General features: G+C 47.7%; 1 protein-coding gene across 4 annotated transcripts in view; it reads right to left on the bottom strand.

The window, feature by feature from the left end:
• Positions 1-19,756, bottom strand: part of LOC135195346 (dmX-like protein 2) — a 572,993-nt gene that overhangs the window by 335,383 nt on the left and 217,854 nt on the right. For all 4 annotated transcript variants that reach the window (XM_064221627.1, XM_064221621.1, XM_064221608.1 and 1 more), the window contains exon 19: positions 7,904-8,056. In XM_064221627.1, coding sequence (XP_064077697.1) covers positions 7,904-8,056 — 153 coding nt within the window. The remainder of the gene's footprint in view (positions 1-7,903; positions 8,057-19,756) is intronic.

The following is a 19,756-nucleotide window of genomic DNA, read 5'->3' on the forward strand; positions in this document are numbered from 1 at the left end:
TACATACTTACCTGGCAGATATATACTTAGCTATAGTCTCCGACGTTCCCGACAGAATTTCAAATCTCGCGGCACACGCGACAGGTAGGTCAGGTGGTCTACCTTACCCGCCGCTGGGTGGCGGATGTACGAACCACTCCCGTAAGCTTGTCAGATTTTTCTCTTCCACCTGTCTCCTGAGGGGAGGCTGGGTGGGCCATTAATCGTATATATCTGCCAGGTAAGTATGTACAAAACTTTATTGTAGTTTAACAATATCATTTTTGTACATGAACTTCCCTGACAGATATATACTTAGCTGATTGGCACCCTTGGTGGAGGGTAAGAGACAGCTCAATAATACAGGTAAGACGGGAAACAACTAATGTTGTAGGATATAAAAACCTTGGTTCTCACCTTTTCAGGATGAAGACTTCATAGATACTATCTCTGAGTCTGCATTGCCTGGAGAGCTACAGCTAGGACGTGACCTGATGCTGAAAGACTCTCGGATCTACCACTGGGATATGTGATCCCCTATTGTGGTAGAATCCAAGTCGGATGCTGTTAGAGGGACCTTGTCCGCTTACCTAACAGATCCTTACCACTACCTCTGCAAGGAGCCAAAACCCACCAGACCACCTAACCAAAATACAAAGGGTTAATATTACGACAAAAAGAGGTGCCTCCTGCAACCTCTTTCAGACAACCAAAAAACAACAATATAAAATAGGGTAACATATAAAGAATTTACACAGGATAAGTAATTTCAGCTCCCTGCCCCAGCACCGAATCCGCCGATACGAAAGGACCCAAGGCGAAGCATTTATCATATGTGATTTTTACATCACGTAGGTAGTGGTTTGCAAAAACCGATTGGCATCTCCAAAAAGTCGCCTCCATCAAGTTCCGCACAGACATATTTTTTCTGAATGCAAGCGAAGTTGCGATGCTCTCACCTCGTGAGCTTTCACTTTCAGTAGTTTAAAATGTTCTTCCTTACAAGCACATGTCCTCTGTAATAAGGCTTCTCAGAAAAAGGAAAGAGCATTCTTCGACATGGGCCGAGTGGGGTTCTTTACAGAGCACCAAAGCACATCTTGATTCGCCTTAAGTTGTTCCTTCCTCTTAAGGAAATACTTCATAATTCTCATAGGGCAAAGAGTTCTTTCAGGCTCTTCCCCTACTAGAAAAGATAAACTACGAACTTCAAAGCTCCTGGGCCAAGCCGTGATGGGTTTTTCATTCTTTGCAAGGAAATTTGGAAGAAACGAACACACCATAGAATCTTCCTTAAACCCTACATTGCCCTCAATAGCTTGGAGCTCACTCACTCTCTTAGCTGTAGCAAGGGCCAAAAGGAAGATAGCCTTCTTCGTCAGATCCTTGAAAGAGGCTAAGCTAGGAGGTTCGAATCTAGACGATCCAAGGAATTGTAGAACTACGTCTAGATTCCAGTTTGGTACCACATGAGGACGCTTAATGGTTTCAAATGATCTAATAAGATCATGCAAGTCCTTATCATCGGATATCTTTAAGCCTCTATGCCGAAATACCGCCGCCAACATACTGCGGTATCCCTTAATAGTTGACACAACCAGATGACATTCTTCTTTGAGGAAAATAAGGAAATCCGCAATTTGGGTCACAGAGGTACTGGAAGAGGAAATGTTCTTCCTCTTGCACCAACGTCTGAAGACATCCCACTTTGACTGGTATACACGCAAGGTGGAAGGTCTCCTCGCTCTTGCGATTGCTTTAGCAGCTGTTGCTGAAAAGCCTTTCGCTCTGACCAAACTTTGGACAGTCTGAAGCCAGTCAGACTGAGAGCGAGGAGATTTTTGTGGTACCTGTCGAAGTGGGGTTGTCTGGAGGTAGATCGCTCCTTAGCGGGAGCGATCTTGGAAGGTCCACCAACCATTCCAGTACCTCTGTGAACCATTCTTGGGCCGGCCAAAAGGGAGCGATTAAGGTCATTCTCGTTGAATTCGGACTCTACGAACTTCTTGATGGTTAGCCCAGGATCTTGAAGGGGGGAAACGCGTAGACGTCGAGTCCGTTCCAGTCCAGAAGAAGAGCATCTATTGCTAATGCCTCTGGATCCGATATCGGAGAGCAGTAAGGATCCAGCCTCTTGTTCTTTGACGTGGCAAAGAGGTCTATGTGTGGCCTGCCCCATAACTTCCACAGGCTTTGGCATACATCCAGATGAAGGGTCCACTCTGTGGGAAGGACCTGATCTTTCCTGCTGAGGAGATCTGCTCTTACATTCCTTTCTCCCTGCACGAACCTGGTAAGAAGCTTGATTCCTCTTTCTTCTGCCCACAGAAGAAGGTCTCTTGCTCGTCTCGTACAGGGAAGAATGGAATGCGTCCCCCCCTGTTTCACCTGATATATGCCAGAGCTGTAGTGTTGTCCGCGTTGACCTGCACTACCGATCTTCTGACTTTGGGCTCGAAAGCCTTCAGAGCCAACCAACCACAGCCATCAACTCCTTTCTGTTGATGTGCCAGGCTACCTGGTCACCCACCCAGGTACCTGACACTTCGCTGGTTCCCAGAGTTGCACCCCACCCCGTGTCCGACGCGTCGGAGAACAACACCATGTTGGGGTCTGTGATTGAAGAGACAGTCCCTTCGCAAAGAGGTTGGGATCTGTCCACCATAAGAGATGTTTCTTGATGTCCTGGGATAACGACAGGTTGAGAACGTTCAAAATAATCTGAGAACGACGACTCCAATTCCGATGAAGAAAGAATTGGAGCGGTCTCAGGTGCAACCTTCCTAGGGAAACGAATTGCTCCAGCGAGGAGAGCGTCCCCAGCAGACTCATCCACTCCCTCACTGTGCATACTTCTTTCCCTAAGAAGGTTGTTACTCTCTCGAATCCTCGGGCTATCCTTTCCTGCGAGGGAAAGCCCGAAAACTCAGAGAGTTCATCTGTATCCCGAGATACACACACTCTTGCTCGGGAATTAGTGACGACTTCTTGAAATTGATGAGAAGTCCCAAAGCCTTCGTCAATTCTAAAGTTACTTGTAAGTCCTTCAAACAACGATCTTCTGAATTGGCCCTTATTAGCCAATCGTCGAGGTACATGGATATCCTCACCCCTTTCAAATGAAGCCATTGAGCCACATTCCTCAAAATCCCCGTGAACACTTGAGGGCCGTCGAGAGGCCGAACACAGAGCCCTGAACTGAAAAAAATTTTTCCCCCCATCATGAATCTGAGAAACTTCCTCGAGGAAGGATGGATCGGTACATGGAAGTAAGCGTCCTGTAAATCCAAGGAAACCATCCAGTCCCCTGGACGAAGTGCTGCCAGCACTGATGAAGGCGTTTCCATCGTGAACTTCTTTTTTTCTACGAAGAAGTTCAGGGCGCTTACATCCAACACCGGTCTCCATCACCCCCTCGAGGATGTTTCGGAACTAGGAAAAGGCGGTTGTAGAAGCCCGATGAATGATGGTCTGTCACTAGTTCGATAGCCCCCTTCTCCAGCATCTGATCTACTGCTAGATGGAGAGCTTGATTCATGATGGGGTCTCTGTACCTGGCCGTCAGTTCCCTTGGATGGTCGTCAAGGGAGGTCTTTCGACGAAAGGGATGAGGTAACCTCTCCTCAAAATAGAAAGGGTCCAAGGATCCGCCCCCCCCACCTTTTTTGGGCCCCAGACTCCTGCGAACTCTAAGAGTCTGGCGCCCACCGTTGTTTGAAGGACTTGCAAGTTATTTGGGGGCTTTAACAGACTTGGCGAAAGTCTTACCCCTTCTTGAAGGTCTACGACCTCTAAACGTAGAGGTTCTTGATGAAGACGCCCCTCGAAAGGGTTCTCGAACACTTGCTTTTTTCCTTCTTAGCCTTGGTAGGGAAGGAAGGGCGAGGTTTCTTGCCGACTGTGCCAAAAGGTCCTGGGTGGCTTTGGCCGACAGTGATCTTGAAATGTCCTGCACTCGATGTTTAGGGAACAACTGAGCAGACAGAGGAGCAAACAGCAAAGAAGACCTCTGGGCATGGGAGACAGACTTCGTTAAGAAGGAACAATAAACCGACCTCTTCTTCACGATCCCGGCCCCATACAGGGAGGCGATTTCACTCGCTCCGTCTCTTACCGACTTGTCCATACAAGACACACACATAAGATCTTCTGGCGAAATTGACTCTGGCACTTCAATTTTCTTGGTTCAAAATAGAAAGGGTCCAAGGATCCGCCCCTTTTTGGCCCAGACTCCTGCGAACTTCTAAGAGTCTGGCGCCCACCGTTGTTTGAAGGACTTGCAAGTTATGGGGGCTTTAACAGACTTGGCGAAAGTCTTACCCCTTCTTGAAGGTCTACGACCTCTAAACGTAGAGGTTCTTGATGAAGACGCCCCTCGAAAGGGTTCTCGAACACTTGCTTTTTCCTTCTTAGCCTTGGTAGGGAAGGAAGGGCGAGGTTTTCTTGCCGACTGTGCCAAAAGGTCCTGGGTGGCTTTGGCCGACAGTGATCTTGAAATGTCCTGCACTCGATGTTTAGGGAACAACTGAGCAGACCATCAGGAAGCAAACAGCAAAGAAGACCTCTGGGCATGGGAGACAGACTTCGTTAAGAAGGAACAATAAACCGACCTCTTCTTCACGATCCCGGCCCCATACAGGGAGGCGATTTCACTCGCTCCGTCTCTTACCGACTTGTCCATACAAGACAAAACACACATAAGATCTTCTGGCGAAATTGACTCTGGCACTTCAATTTTCTTGGCTAGGACTCCCAACGACCAATCAAGGAAGTTAAATACTTCTAGCACTCTAAACACTGCCTTTGAGCATGTGATCCAATTCATTCATTGCCCAAGTCGTCTTAGCAGAGTTAAGGCAGTTCTCCTTGTCGAATCTACCAGCGCCGAAAAATCCGAATCAGCCGAAGACGGTAGACCCAATCCTAAGGACTCTCCTGTTTCATACCAGAAACCAGCGCGTCCTGATAACTTCGAAGGAGGAAAAGCGAACATCGTTTTCCCCGCTTCTTCTTTGGAAGCCATCCAGGAACCAAAACTCCTCAGTGCCTTCTTCATAGAAAGAGTTGGCTTCATCCTCACACAAGAAGAACTCTTCGCTGTCTTCGCCGTTGAAAAAAGTGAGTGAGGAGAAGGAGGAGCCGTAGGAGAAAGGGAATCCCCAAAAACTTGCAAAAGTAGCTCTGTAAGCTTCTTGTAAGAAGACACAGCAGCAGAAGTGTTCGGTTCCTCATCTGAACCTTCTAGGACGTCTTGTCGAGGCGAGCGCGGAAGATCCTTAGGTGACGAAGGGATCCTAGTAGGAGTTGAGCGAGAGGTTGGAGAACGCCCTCTCTTAGAAGAGTTCACATCCACTGGAGAAATGAAGAGAAGATCTGGGATGCCTACGATGAGACTCCCTCTTCGAGGTAGACGGAATCTCAGCCGAAGGAGAGGTAGGGCGGCCCTACTCCGAGAATCCTCGGAAATATCCACAGGGCGCTTACGAGGAGGCGAGCGCCTACTATACTCTTTGCGCCTATCCCGAGGCGAGCGGCTGCCAGGAGAAGAGCGCCTATCGAGAGCAGAGCGCTTGCGCGGCTCTCCATACCTGTCCAGTTGCGTACGATCAACGGAAGTTCGACTGGAAGGCGAAATGCGCCTACTAGGAGAAGGCTGCTTGCGAGACTCTTGACGTCTAACAAGAGGGTAACATTCAGGAGAAGGGCGCTTCAAAGCTAACGAGCGCCTACTTGGAGAAGGGCGCTTCCGAGATTCCTGTTGTCTACCAAGAGACAAACGGTCAGGAGAAGTGCGCCTAGAAGCGGGAGAGCGCCTACACGGAGTAAGGGCGGGCTTGAAAGACTCTTGTTGTCTGCCCCGAGGAGAATAATCAGGAGTATGACGCCTTAAAAGAGACGAGCGCCTACTAGGAGATCGATGTGCAGTAGGCTCTTGGCGCCTACCTTGCGAGCGGCTAACAGCAGGCCGTCTATCATGCACACGACTCCTACCAGACTCTTGATGCCTGTCAGGAGAGAAGTCACGATCTGACACTCGAGGAGAGTGACATCTGGACGAAGAACGCCTACTTGCATAAGGACGCCTTCTAGAATCTTGAGGCTGCTGAGGAGAAGTCTCACGCGAGGGAGTTGAAGAAATAGCGTGATGAGCAGGTGCAGTGCGCTTACCGGAAGCGGAAATCCAATCTGAGAAAAAACTTCTTTCTCCATAGAGCGTCCTACCGATGTTTGGCGCCTTGAAGTCGAAAGAGAGCCAGGCGAGCGAGGGCGCTCACGCGAGCCCCTACCTCATACGAAACCTCCCCATATGAAGGAGGAAACGTCCTAAAAAAACGAGGAGAACGATCCTCTGAAGAGCGGCGCCTAGATCTCTTGATCGGAAGAGAAACGTCCTTCTTCCTACGTGATCTAACTGCTAGAGAGTCTGCTAGCGCCGTGATCTGAGCTTGAAGTCCCGCGAGTACTCTCGTAGGCGAATCTTGTTGTTCTTCTTCGGAAGCAGGCGCCGAGCGCGGAGCGCGAGAAGAAGAACGCTCACAGGATTTCTTGGGTTTCTTCGCCTCCACCGACGATTCTTCCGGGAAAACCTCCGGACTAGAAGCCAAAGGACTGCAGGGAGCCTTCCAAGCCCTCTTCAACGGGCGCGACGCATCCGGGGAGTTCCAACCTCTCTTCAGAGAGGGAGACGACGAAGAGGAGAAGCATTGGCGTAGTAGCTCCTTCTTGTAGCGATCCGAGGCAGCCTGGGAGCGTACTTCAGGATCTGCCGAGGGGACGCTTGACCGGTGGGGGTTCTCCCTAGCCCTCTTGCGGCTTTCGACTTTCCTACTCCACTGGAACTGGGAGTCTGGAAGAGGTCTAGGCCTAGAGGCACTAAGGAGCCGGTCAGACGCACCCTCCACAACACTGGGGACACTGCACTGATCACTAACACTCTCCTTACCTTCCAACTGACGAATCTTCTGATCCATAGAACGAATCGTGGCTCTCAGAGCTGCCGCCTCCGAAGGCGAATCTTCGGCTTCGGTGCGGGGAGCAGGGGCTGCAACTTGGGAAGAAGGTTCTAATTCTACGTTAGCATTAGGATCCACATCCAACTCACTCATTCTAGATCTACTAGAACTTCTAGAGGAAGCCTTACGCACTCTATCACGTTCCAACTTCCTAATATAAGAAGAGAGAGCCTTATATTCTTCTTCATTCAATCCCTTACATTCACTACAAGGGTTAGCAAAAGAACATTCATTCCCCCTGCATTTCATGCAAACCGTGTGGGGGTCTACCGAAGCTTTCGGCAACCTCACCTTACATCCTTCATTCACGCAAACCCTAAACAAAACCGAAGTTTTAACTACCGAATCTAGGTCAGACATCGTTAAAGAAAATCAAACTCAAAATCAAACCGGTCCACAATCAGCGTATGCCAAGCCAAACAAAGCGAATACGTCACCAAAAGAAGTCCAAATTAACTCCAGGCAAGCGAGAATCGAAAAACTATCGAGAGGAACCGACAACAGTTGTTATCGTTCCTGCGACAGAGAAAAATCTGACAAGCTTACGGGAGTGGTTCGTACATCCGCCACCCAGCGGCGGGTAAGGTAGACCACCTGACCTACCTGTCGCGTGTGCCGCGAGATTTGAAATTCTGTCGGGAACGTCGGAGACTATAGCTAAGTATATATCTGCCAGGGAAGTTCATGTATAAACCAATTTACAAAACTCTAATATAAAATGTAGTCATGAACATTACTTGTGAGATGTATACATATTAAATCAAGTACAGAAGTTATTTAGAATGGCTAAATTAGTCTCCTCATACATGTAAGAAAACACATGAAAAATTAACTTGATAATGTTTAGCTTAGCATTAATAGTGTCATATCTAAGAGAACATTTTCAATACTAATTTCAAATATAACCTTACCTCCCGTAGATTCACATTCATATATTGCCAATGAACAGGAGAATGTAATGCTTCCTTCATCTGCTGAGGATAAATCATCATGCAAGGGTAAAGGTGTCTGGTATGCACAAGCAATCCTCCCACTATATGCAGCAGACACATGAAGTGGCTTACCTGAAAGAAGATTGGAGTGATTTTAATTTTATACACTCATTTTAACTAGTAAACTGGTTACATATAAAAAATGTTATTGTTATAATACAATTAAGTTTGTTCATACTTACCTGGCAGATATATATAATTAAGTGCCCACCCACCTCCCCTCAGGAGACAGTGGCACTGATAAAATATGAATAGAAAATGGGAATGGTTCCTGATATCCGCCTCCCAGCGGCGGGAATGGGTACTACCACCTGGCCGCCCACTGTGTGTGCCGCGAGTTTTGAAATTCTGTCGGACTTCGGAGAATACAGCTATATATATATCTGCCAGGTAAGTATGAACAAACTTAATTGTATTATAACAATAACATTTTGTTCATGAAACTTACCTGACAGACATATATATAGCTGAATCCCACCTTCGGATGGTGGGAAGAGACAGAATAGGATTTGTAGGAAACTTAAATTAAGTAGATGATGTACACCTTGGTTCCTCACCTGTTAGCAAAGTAGACTCTGTGATTACTGCTTGTGCTTAATCAGAGTTGCCAGCCAGGTGGAGACCTGTAGTGCTGGTGCACTCTGGATGCTCTGTCAACAGGGACGTGACCTCAACGTGACAAGAACATCGAGCCATACATATGAGGGCAACGAAGCAACTGACCACCCCCTGAACACTAAGCTAAGAGATGGAGATGGAAGGTCTTCACCAAAGACTCACCACAACCAAAAAACACAACAACTAAAAACTAACCTAAACCTAACTAAGGGATAGGGAGAGAGCTACCTTCAGCCCCCAAGACTGTGTCTGCAGAAACGTCTAATGGGACCCAAGAGAAACAACAGTCCCTCATATAGCGTTCTCACATCTCTCAAGTAGTGTGAGGCGAATACTGAATGCTCCTCCAAAAGGTGGCGTCAAGGATGTCCTTGATCGACATGTTCCTTTGGAAGGCAAGCGAGGTTGCGACAGCTCTGACCTCGTGAGCTTTCACTCGCAAGAGGCTCAAATCGGTCTTCTGGTAAGACGAATGAGCCTCTTTAATCACGTCCCGCAGAAAAGGAACGCCAAAGCATTTCTTGGATAATGGTATATCGGGCCGTTTAACCGAACACCACAGATTATCTGAGGGACCTCGTACCTCCTTTGTCTTGTGAACATAAAACTTTAGAGCCCTGACAGGGCACAGGCTCTCTCAGGTTCTGGCCCACAAGGCTTGTCATACCCTTAATTTCAAAGCTCCTTGGCCAAGGGTTAGACAGGTTTTCATTTTTTGCTAAGAAAGTGGGACTCAAAGAGCAGACAGCATTGTCACCTTTGAAGCCTACTCGCTTACAAATGGCTTGAATTTCGCTAACTCTCTTCGCCGTCGCCAGAGCAGTTAGGAAAAGAGCCTTCTTCGTCAAGTTCCTAAGAGATGCTTCATGGAGAGGCTCGAAAGGACTCGACATCAACAGTCTAAGGACTAAATCTAAGTTCCAAGAAGGAGGGCCTCGCCTGAGGTATCTTGGTAGTCTCAAATGATCTCAAGAGATCGTGAAGATCTCTGTTGTCAGTAAGGTCTAGGCCTCTGTGTCGGAAGACTGCTGACAGCATACTCTTATATCCCTTGATGGTCGGACTGCCAGCTTCTGCACATTTCTTAAAAATAGCAGGAAATCGGCTATCTGGCTCACAGAGGTAGTGGAAGAGGAAATTCCCTCCTTTCTACACCATGCCCTGAAGGAAGCCCACTTCGACTGGTAAAACAGCTCTCGAGGAAGTCCTCCTTGCGTTGGCGATCGCTTTCCCGCAGCTGGCTTTAGAAAAACCTCTCGCTCTGGCCAACTTTTCGATAGTCTGAACGCAGTCAGACCCAGAGCGGAGAGGTTTCGGTGATATCTTGCGAAGTGGGGCTGTCTGAGTAGATCTTTCATCCAGGGCAACGTCCTCGGAAAGTCTATGATGAAGGACATTACCTCCGTGAACCATTCCTTCGCGGGCCACATCGGGGCGATCAGGGTCAACCTCGTCCCCTCCGATGCCGCGAACTTCTTACTACTTCCCCCATGATCTTGAATGGCGGGTGAAGCATACAGCGTCCAGGTTCGCCCAAGTCCCAGAGCAGAGCGTCTATAGCGACTGCTCCCGGATCCAACACAGGGGAGCAATAAAGAGGCAACCTCTTCGTCCTCGACGGATCGCGAATAGGTCGACTAAAGGACGTCCCCACAGTCTCCATAGCTCTCGACAGACGTCCTGGTGCAGCGTCCATTCCGTCGGCAGGATCTGATCCTGTCGGCTGAGAAGGTCTGCTCTGACGTTCTGGACTCCTGCGATAAATCTCGTCAGGATCCTGATTCGCCTCGCATCTGCCCACAGCAGAATCTCCCTCGCTAAGTAAAATAGAGGACGGGAGTGTGTACCTCCCTGATTCTTTAGGTACGCAAGGGCCGTGGTGTTGTCCGAGTTGACTTGGACAACTTTTTTCTGCAACCTTTTGCTGGAAAAACTGTAGCGCCAGAAAACCGCCGCTAGTTCCTTCACATTGATGTGCCAGGACACCTGTTCCCCCCTCCAGGTGCCTGACACTTCTTCCCCTCCTAGCGTTGCTCCCCATCCCGACACCGAGGCGTCGGAAAACAACACTAGGTCGGGGCTCAGAAGCTTTAGGGACAACCCCTCTCGAAACTTCCGAGGATCTAACCACCATCTTAGATGGTTCTTCACCGATTTGGTGATCATAAAGGTCGCATCCAGATCCTCTTTGACTCTCCATTCTTCTCGCAAGAAAAACTGGAGAGGCCTGAGGTGTAGTCTTCCCAGGGAAACAAACTTTTCCAGCGAGGAAATGGTCCCCAGCAGACTCATCCACTCCCTCGCCGAGCAAGCTTCCTTCCCAGGAAGGCCGAAACTCTCTCTAAGCCTTGCAGCTGTCGTTCCTGGGACGGAAACGCTCGAAAAGCACTGAATCCATCTGAATCCCCAGATACACGATGGACGTGTTGGGGTCAGATGCGACTTTTCGAGGTTGACCAGAAGTCCCAGGGACCTCGCCAAGGCTAACGTGAAGTGAAAGGTCCTTCAGACACCTCTCTTCTGACGATGCTCTGATAAGCCAATCGTCGAGATACAGGGACACTCTTATTCCTGCAGAATGTAACCATCTCGCTACGTTCTTCATGAGCATGGTAAATACCATCGGAGCCGTGCTTAAACCGAAACAAAGGCTCGGAATTGCCAAACTTGTCTTTTAACACAAACCTCAGAAACTTTCTTGAAAGAGGGTGGATAGGCACGTGAAAGTATGTGTCCTGTAGGTCCAAGGACACCATCCAGTCGCCCGGTCTTAAGGCTCCTAGAACCGACTGAGGCGTTTCATCTTGAATTTTTTCTTTTCTATGAAAAGATTCAGCCTGCCATTACGTCCAAGACTGGGACGCCGACCCCGGCGACTACTTTGGTACCAGGAAAAGTCTGTTGTAAAATATCCTGGTGACCCCAGGTCTAAGACCTGTTCCACCGCTCTTTTCTTGATCATTGATCTAAAAGATCGAAAAGAATCTGACGTTTCTCCCCTTGATATGGACGGGGAAAGATCTCTGGGAGTTGTGGATAGAGGATGGAGGGTCCAAAAATAGAAATGGGATCTTGTACCACCCCTGTTTCACTATCTTGAGGGACCACGCATCTGTATCTCTCTCTCTCCATGCCCCCGCAAAGAACTTTAGCCTGGCTCCGACCGGCATCTGAAGGACTTGATTCTCACTTAGAGGATTTAGGTTTGAAGGAACCTCTTCCTCTTGCAAGCCCTCTCCCTCGAGGAGCAGCTCTCGAGGGAGGAGCGCCACGAAAGGGTTTAACCTTCCTAGGTGGTCGTCCAAAAGACGACGTGGTAGGGACTGCGGGACGTCTTGAAGACTGGGCCAAGAGGTCCTGGGTAGCCTTCTCCTGTAGGCACACTGCCAGGTCCTTTACCATAGCCTGGGGGAAGAGATGGCTCGAAAAAGAGGCGCAAAGAGAACTCCGCTTTTCTCGATGTAGAAACAGACCTAGCCGTAAAGTTGCAGAAAAGCGTTTTCTCTTCTTGAGAAAAGCAGTGCCGAAATGAGACACTAACTCTTCCGAACCATCCCTGACGGCCTTGTCCATGCAGGATAACACATTGGGACAGCTCCCCCAGACTCAACGAGTCAGGACTCCGAGATTGAAGATCCAGGACTCCCAAGCATCAGTCTAGAAAGTTAAAGACCTCAAGAGTCCTTAACAGACCTTTCATGTGATGGTCAATCTCCGTTGGCGTCCACGAAATCTTAGCAGTCGATAAAAGAGACCTCTTCTGTGCATCGACCAGACTAGCAAAGTCCCCTTGGGAAGACGACGGGATCTTAACTCCTACTTCTCCTTTGGTCTCATACCAGATGCTGCCTTTCCCACTTAGTCTTGAAGAGGAAAGGGCGAAAGTCGACTTGCCCTGATCCTTCCGACGTTCCATCCAATCCTGCAACTTCTTAAACGCTCTCTTAGTGGACAAAGAAGTTTTCATTCCACAAACTCACGGGAACTTGCACGACTTAGATGACGAAAACTGAGAGGGTGGAGATTGGGAGCGGCAGGCTGGAATTCTCTCCAAAAGAAGAGCGTAACAGTCGAACCAGCACCTTGTAATCGGACACAGACGAAACTGAAGGCCTGTTTCCTTCCTCAAACTGAGTACCGCCCGGACTACTAAGCTCTCCTTTCCTCCCTAAGAGGCAAAGGAGATTGCACCTCTGGAGAGGGCGTGCGCCCAACGGGTCTAGCCTTCAACAAAGGCTTTCGAGGATTACGTATATCAGCTTCTTCAAAGCGACTGACCTTCTGTCGATCCTTAGAGCTCGAAGAACGAAGAGCGTCTTGACCGCGCTGAGCGTCAAGAGAGGCTACTCTTACTCGCTCTAGAGGAGCGTCCTTACGCTTTCCGCTAAAGCGTCCAGCTTTCGCTTTCAAAGGGAAAACCGGGTTCCTGGGCGCTCTCGAAAGCCTTCTCAACAGGCAAAGCGTCTAGCAAAACGTCCGACGCAGCGTCTCAAAAGCGTCTGCCTAGCGTCCTCAAAACGTCCTCCAAGGGTCCTGCCGAGCGTCCTCAAGGCGTCCTGACGCGCGGGCTGATCAGGACGTCGAGAGGGAAGAAAAGCGTCCTGTCCACGAGACTTCCTACCCGTAGAACGAGAACGAGAACGAGAAGAAACGAGAGACTGCGCTCGCCTCTTGACAGGCAGTCTGGCGTCCTCCTATCGTTAGGCTCAACTGCTGCTGGGCGAGTCTTCTGAGCCATTAAAGCAGACAATTGGTCTTGAAGAGACACAAGAATATTCTTCGTTGGTGAAGAAACAAGAGGAGGTGAAGGGCTGAGCCTGCGAGAAGACGAGGGGCGAGGGGACGCCTCCTTTCCTTCTCACAGGTACAGCAACCTGCCTCTCCGCCGAGGCGCGGAGAGAAGCGCTTCTCAGCGTCGTCCTCGGACGACGTCCTACCTCTCTTCTGTGGAGGAAACGCGTCATACGACGCAGGAGAAGACCGCAAAGATAACGGAGAGAGGGGACGTAAAGCGTCCTCCCTCGGAAAAGTCCTTTTCAACAGACGCGAGTCTCTCCGAGCGCTCCAACCCCACCCCCCCCCCCCCCCTTGCGCAGGGAGGGCGCCTCGGAGGACGAAAAACGTCCTTAAGATGCGAGCCTGAGCACGCTCCTTGGCAGCCTGGGAACTAACAACAGGTCCTGCCGAAGGGACGCCAGATCGGTGGGGAGCCCCCGTAACCCTCTTGCGGCTTTCGACATACCCACTCCCTGAGTCCTGGGAGTCCGATAGAGGTCTAGGCCTAGAGGCATTATGGGGCCGATCTGACGCCCCCTCCACAACACTAGGGGCACGATCACACACTTTACTTGAGCCATTTTCTAGGGCCAACACTTTGGACTCTAGAGTGCGTAACGACTCTAGAATCAGAGAAAGGGCATTACCTTCTCCAGACACAGAACCAGGGCCCTCAGGCAACAACACAGGATTAGGTGAAGCAAATTCTACTTGTGTTAAAATGGGTGAAATGTTACTTCCCTTACCTTTCGTAGAACCGCTCTTGGAGGAAGCCCTCCTGATCCTATCGCGTTCCAACTTACGCCGATAGGACTCATACACCTTCCATCCATCATCAGTCAAACTTTTGCATTCAATGCATCGATCATCCAACACACAAACATGCCCCCTACACCCCATACATACTGTGTGGGGATCTACCGATGATTTCGGTAGCCTCACCTTGCAATCACTCCTCACACACACTCTGAAGCTCACTGAACTTGATCCAGACATCACGTTCACAGAAAAGCCAATCCAAAATAAAAAAACAGTCCACTATCGCGTATGCCAATCCAACAATCCAGAGTCAAAACCAAAAGTCAATCCAGATACTTAGAACGAGTCAAATCCAAAAATCCTGGGCGGAGGTCTGTAAACAGGTGTTTACCGACCGGCGAGAAAAAATATGAATAGAAAAGCGGAAATGGTTCCTGAATCATCGCCTCCCAGCCGGCGGGAATGGGTACTACCTCCTGGCCGCCCACTGCGTGTGCTGCGAGTTTTGAAATTCTGTCGGACTTTGGAGAATACAGCTATATATATATCTGTCAGGTAAGTTTCATGAACAAAATAATGTTTATCATACCACGAACACATTTTTGTAATTATTACTTTTTGGCTTAATAACTGGTAATGAAAAATTTTTTTTATTACTGGTTCATTTATCAGGATCACATTGCAAAGTGCAATTACTCAAATCCTACCTCTTCAGGGTTCCAATATTTCAATTTGTAGTCTATAGCCAGTTTGCAATAATTCAGGATTCTTCTAAAAGCCTGATGAACTCTCATTGAAGATTTATAATTAAAACAAAATTCTAAACATGTTATTGTTATAATACAATTAAGTTTGTTCATACTTACCTGGCAGATATATATATAGCTGTATTCTCCGAAGTCCGACGGAATTTCAAAATTTGCGGCACACGCAGTGGGCGGCCAGGTGGTAGTACCCATTCCCGCCGCTGGGAGGCGGATATCAGGAACTATTCCCATTTCTATTCATATTTTATCAGTGCCACTGCTCCTGAGGGAGGTGGGTGGGCACTTTAATTATATATATCTGCCAGGTAAGTATGAACAAACTTAATTGTATTATAACAATAACATTTTGTTCATGAAACTTACCTGACAGCATAATATATAGCTGAATCCCACCTTCGGATGGTGGGAAGAGACAGAATAGGATTTTGGGAAACTAAATTAAGTAGACGATATACATCTTGGTTCCTCACCTGTTTGCATAGCCGACTTCGTGATTACTGTCACCAAAGTCTGCTTCTGCGTTACTAGAGTTGCCAGCGAGGTAGAGACCTGTAATGTTGGTGCGCTCTAGATGATCTGTCAACGGGGGCGTGACCACAATGTGACTAGACCATATGACCATACTTCTGAGGGCAACGAAGCTAAAACCACCACCTGACCTAACCTATCCAAGTTAGTTCCATAACTTCTACGCTAAAGAAAAGGAACGCGCCTCAAGCGACCAACCCTTCAAAGTTAAAAGCATACCTATCCCTTTTCTATAGGATAGGATTCGTGTTGCTTGCTGCCCCCAATAATATATTCTACGGAGATATGTATCCTCCCAGCGACTACAGATCTGCAAATGGTCGTCTTCACATCCCGTCGGGAGTGTGAAGCGAACACAGAGTGCTTCGCTAAAGCGTGGCACTCAGGATGTTACTGAGTGTCATGCTCTGTTGAAATGCTTCCGAGCCGCGCCCTCACCTCTTGAGCATTCATATTAAGAAAAAATCTCAAATCTTTATGCAAACATAATGAATGAGACTTCTTAAAAGAACTCCTTGACTATAATGCCAGGGTGTTCTTGGACATGACCAGTCTGATCTTTTACGGACCACCGCAGATTGTCCGCTTGACCTCGACTTTCTATAGTTTTATCAAGATAAAACTTGAGAGACCCGTACAGGGCACCAGGACTCCTCTAATTGCCCTTGCCCAATAATTTGTGCCATACCCTTGGTCTCCAAGCCTTCGGTCAAGGTTAGACAGGTTTTCGTTTTTATCAAGAACGGAAGGCTTAGAGGACAGACCGCATTATGTCCTTTAAAGCTAAAACCTCTGATGATGGCTAAAACCTCACTAACCCTCTTTGCCGTGGCTAGAGCGGTTAGAATGTTAGCCTTTCTGGTCACGTGTATTAAGTTCGCAGAAAGGATAGGTTCGAAATGCTTTTGGCATCAGAAACTCAGACTACGTCTAAGTTCCATGCCAGAACCTGCGATCCAGAGAATTTCAAGATCTCCCCAGACCTCAAAGATCGTGAAGCTTTGTTGTTTGACAGAACCGAATCTCTGAGCCTAGAGGGCCGTCAACAACATATTTGCATATTCTACAATAGTTAGGACTTCTAGCTTATCTCATTACTTCATACGGAAAGATAGAACCATAAAGAAATTCACAGAGGTCGAGGTGGAGGAACAGTCATTTCCCTTCACTATCTCCAGAAACGGCCCCCTCCGATTTGAACACTGAAAATAGGCAGCACTGCTTTGCCTTGGCCAAGAGACTGCCATTAATCTTGAAGATCTTATCGCTTCTCGATAGTCTGAACGCCTTCAGACTCAGAGAGGAGAGATATTAGATACTTCACTAAGTGACGATGTTAGATTACACGATTCTCTCGGGGGGGGGGGGGAAGGGTCTTTGGACAATTCTCTGAATTACCTGACCTCTGTGAATCCAACCTCTTAGAGGGCCAACATGTGGAGACTAAAAGCTAATCCTCTAGGATCATGAATAAGGGAACAACTTAAGAGGAAGCTCCTTTCGTCTTCAATATTACGAAAAACTTAACGAAAAAGGACGCCCTCAGTCTCTACCTCAACTTTCTACATACTTCTAAGTGAGGATTACTCAGACGTCAGTAGTTGTTGCCTTCGATCGAGAAGTAACGCGCACGGACGGACTGCACTAGTTTAACGAACCTCTTGAGGATCGTTACGTTCCGTGCCCAACAAGCCCATAACCAACTCTCTCTCTTGAGCTATGAGAGAGCTGAGAAATTATCAGAGATGATTTGGGCCACTCGATCCAAACTCACCCTTCGAGGAACTGGAGAGCCGACCAGTTTGGCTTCCAATTCTTTCAGACAATGTGCCAGAACATCTGTTCCTCTGTTCGGATGTCTGGCACCCTCTCGCTATCACCCGAGGTGATCCTCAAGCCGGTGAGAGAAAATGTTATTGTTATAATACAATTAAGTTTGTTCATACTTACCTGGCAGATATATATATAGCTGTATTCTCCGAAGTCCGACAGAATTTCAAAATTCGCGGCACACGCAGTGGGCGGCCAGGTGGTGGTAAACCATTCCCGCGCTGGGGGAGGGGAATATCAGGAACTATTCCCATTTTCTATTCCATATTTTATCAGTGCCACTGTCTCCTGGGGGAGGTGGGTGGGCACTTTAATTATATTATATCTGCCAGGTAAGTATGAACAAACTAATTGTATTATAACAATAACATTTGTTCATGAAACTTACCTGACAGATATATATATAGCTGAATCCCACCTTCGGATGGTGGGAAGAGACAATAGGATTTTTTGGGAAAAACTAAATTAAGTTGATGATATACATCTGGTTCCTCACCTGTTAGCATAGCCGACTTCGTGATTACTGTCACTAAGTCTGCTTCTGCGTTACTAGAGTTGCCAGCGAGGTAGAGACCTGTAATGCTGGTGCGCTCTAGATGATCTGTCAACAGGGGCGTGACCATGGTGACTAGACCTATGACTATACTTCTGAGGGCAACGAAGCTAAAACCACCACCTGACCTAACCTATTAAAGTTAGTTCCATAACTTCTAGGCTAAAGAAAAGGAACGCGCCTCAAGCGACCAACCCTTCTTTCAAAGTTAAAAGCAGCACCTATCCCTTTTCTATAGGATAGGATTCGTGGTGCTTGCTGCCCCCAATAATATATCGGATTATGTATGGGTCCTAGCGACTTCAGATCTCAAATGTCTCTTCACATCGTCGGGGAGTGTGAAGCGAAACACAGAGTTGCTTCGCTAAAGCTTGGCACTCAGGATGTTACTGAGTGTCATGCTCTGTTGAAATGCTTCCGAGGCCGCGCCCTCACCTCTTGAGCATTCATTTTAAGAAAAAATCTCAAATCTTTATGCAAACATAATGAATGAGACTTCTTAAAAGAACTCCTTGACTATAATGCCAGGGTGTTCTTGGACTGAACCAGTCTGGTCTTTTACGGAACACCGCAGATTGTCCGTTGACCTCGATCTTACTATAGTTTTATTAAGATAAAACTTGAGAGACCCGACAGGGCACAGGACTCTCTAATGCCTTTGACCAATAATTTGTGCCATACCCTTGGTCTCCAAACCTTCGGGTCAAGGGTTAGACAGGTTTTCGTTCTTATCAAGAACGGAAGGCTTAGAGGACAGACCGCATTATGTCCTTTAAAGCTAAAACCTCTAAGATAGCTAAAAGCTCACTACCCTCTTTGCCGTGGCTTAGAGCGGTAGAATGTTAGCCTTTCTGGTCACGTGTATTAAGTTCGCAGAAAGGATAGGTTCGAAATGCTTTTGGCATCAGAAACTCAGACTACGTCTAAGTTCCATGCCGGAACCTGCGATCCAGAGAATTTCAAGATCTCCCCAGACTCAAAGATCGTGTGAAGCTTTGTGTTTGTTTTTGACAGAACCGAATCTCTGAGCCTAGAGGCCGTCAACAACATATTTGCATATTCTACAATAGTTAGGACTTCTATCTTATCTGTACTTCATACGGAAAGATAGAACATAAAGAAATTCACAGAGGTCGAGTTGGAGGAACAGTCATTTCCCTTCACTATCCAGAACCCCCCAAACGCCCGCTCCGATTGAACACTGAAAATAGGCAGCACTGCTTTGCCTTGGCCAAGAGACTGCCATTAATCTAGAAGATCTTATCGCTTCTCGATAGTCTGAACGCCTTCAGACTCAGAGAGGAGAGATATTAGATACTTCACTAAGTGACGAAGTTAGATTACACCGATTCTCTCGGGGAAGGGTCTTTGGACAATTCTCTGAATTACCTGACCTCTGTGAATCCAACCTCTTAGAGGCCAACATGTGGCGACTAAAGCTAATCCTCTAGGATCATGAATAAGGGGGAAACAACTTAAGTAGGAAGCTCCTTCGTCTTCAAAATTACGAAAAACTTAACGAAAGGACGCCCTCAGTCTCTCCTACTTTCGAAATACTTCTAAGTGAGGATTACTCAGACGTCAGTAGTTGTTGCCTTCGATCGAGAAGACCCACACGGACGTGCACTAGTTTAACGAACCTCTTGAGGACCGTTACGTTTCCGTGCCCAAGCCCATAACCAATTCTCTGTTCTTGAGCTATGAAAGAGCTGAGAAATTATCCGAGATGATTTGGGCCACTCGATCCAAACACCCTTCGAGGAACATGGAGAGCGACCAATTTGGTGGCTTCCAATTCTTTCAGACAAGGTGCCAGAACATCTGTTCCTCTGTTCGGATGTCTGGCACCCTCTCGCTATCACCCGAGGTGATCCTCAAGCCGTTGAGAGAAAATTAGAATTATTACAAGATCTTTGATGTTATTCCAATTTCTTCGTGAGG

This window comes from Macrobrachium nipponense, chromosome 20 (assembly GCF_015104395.2).
Source record: "Macrobrachium nipponense isolate FS-2020 chromosome 20, ASM1510439v2, whole genome shotgun sequence".
In the NCBI taxonomy this organism is placed as follows: Eukaryota; Metazoa; Arthropoda; class Malacostraca; order Decapoda; family Palaemonidae; genus Macrobrachium; species Macrobrachium nipponense.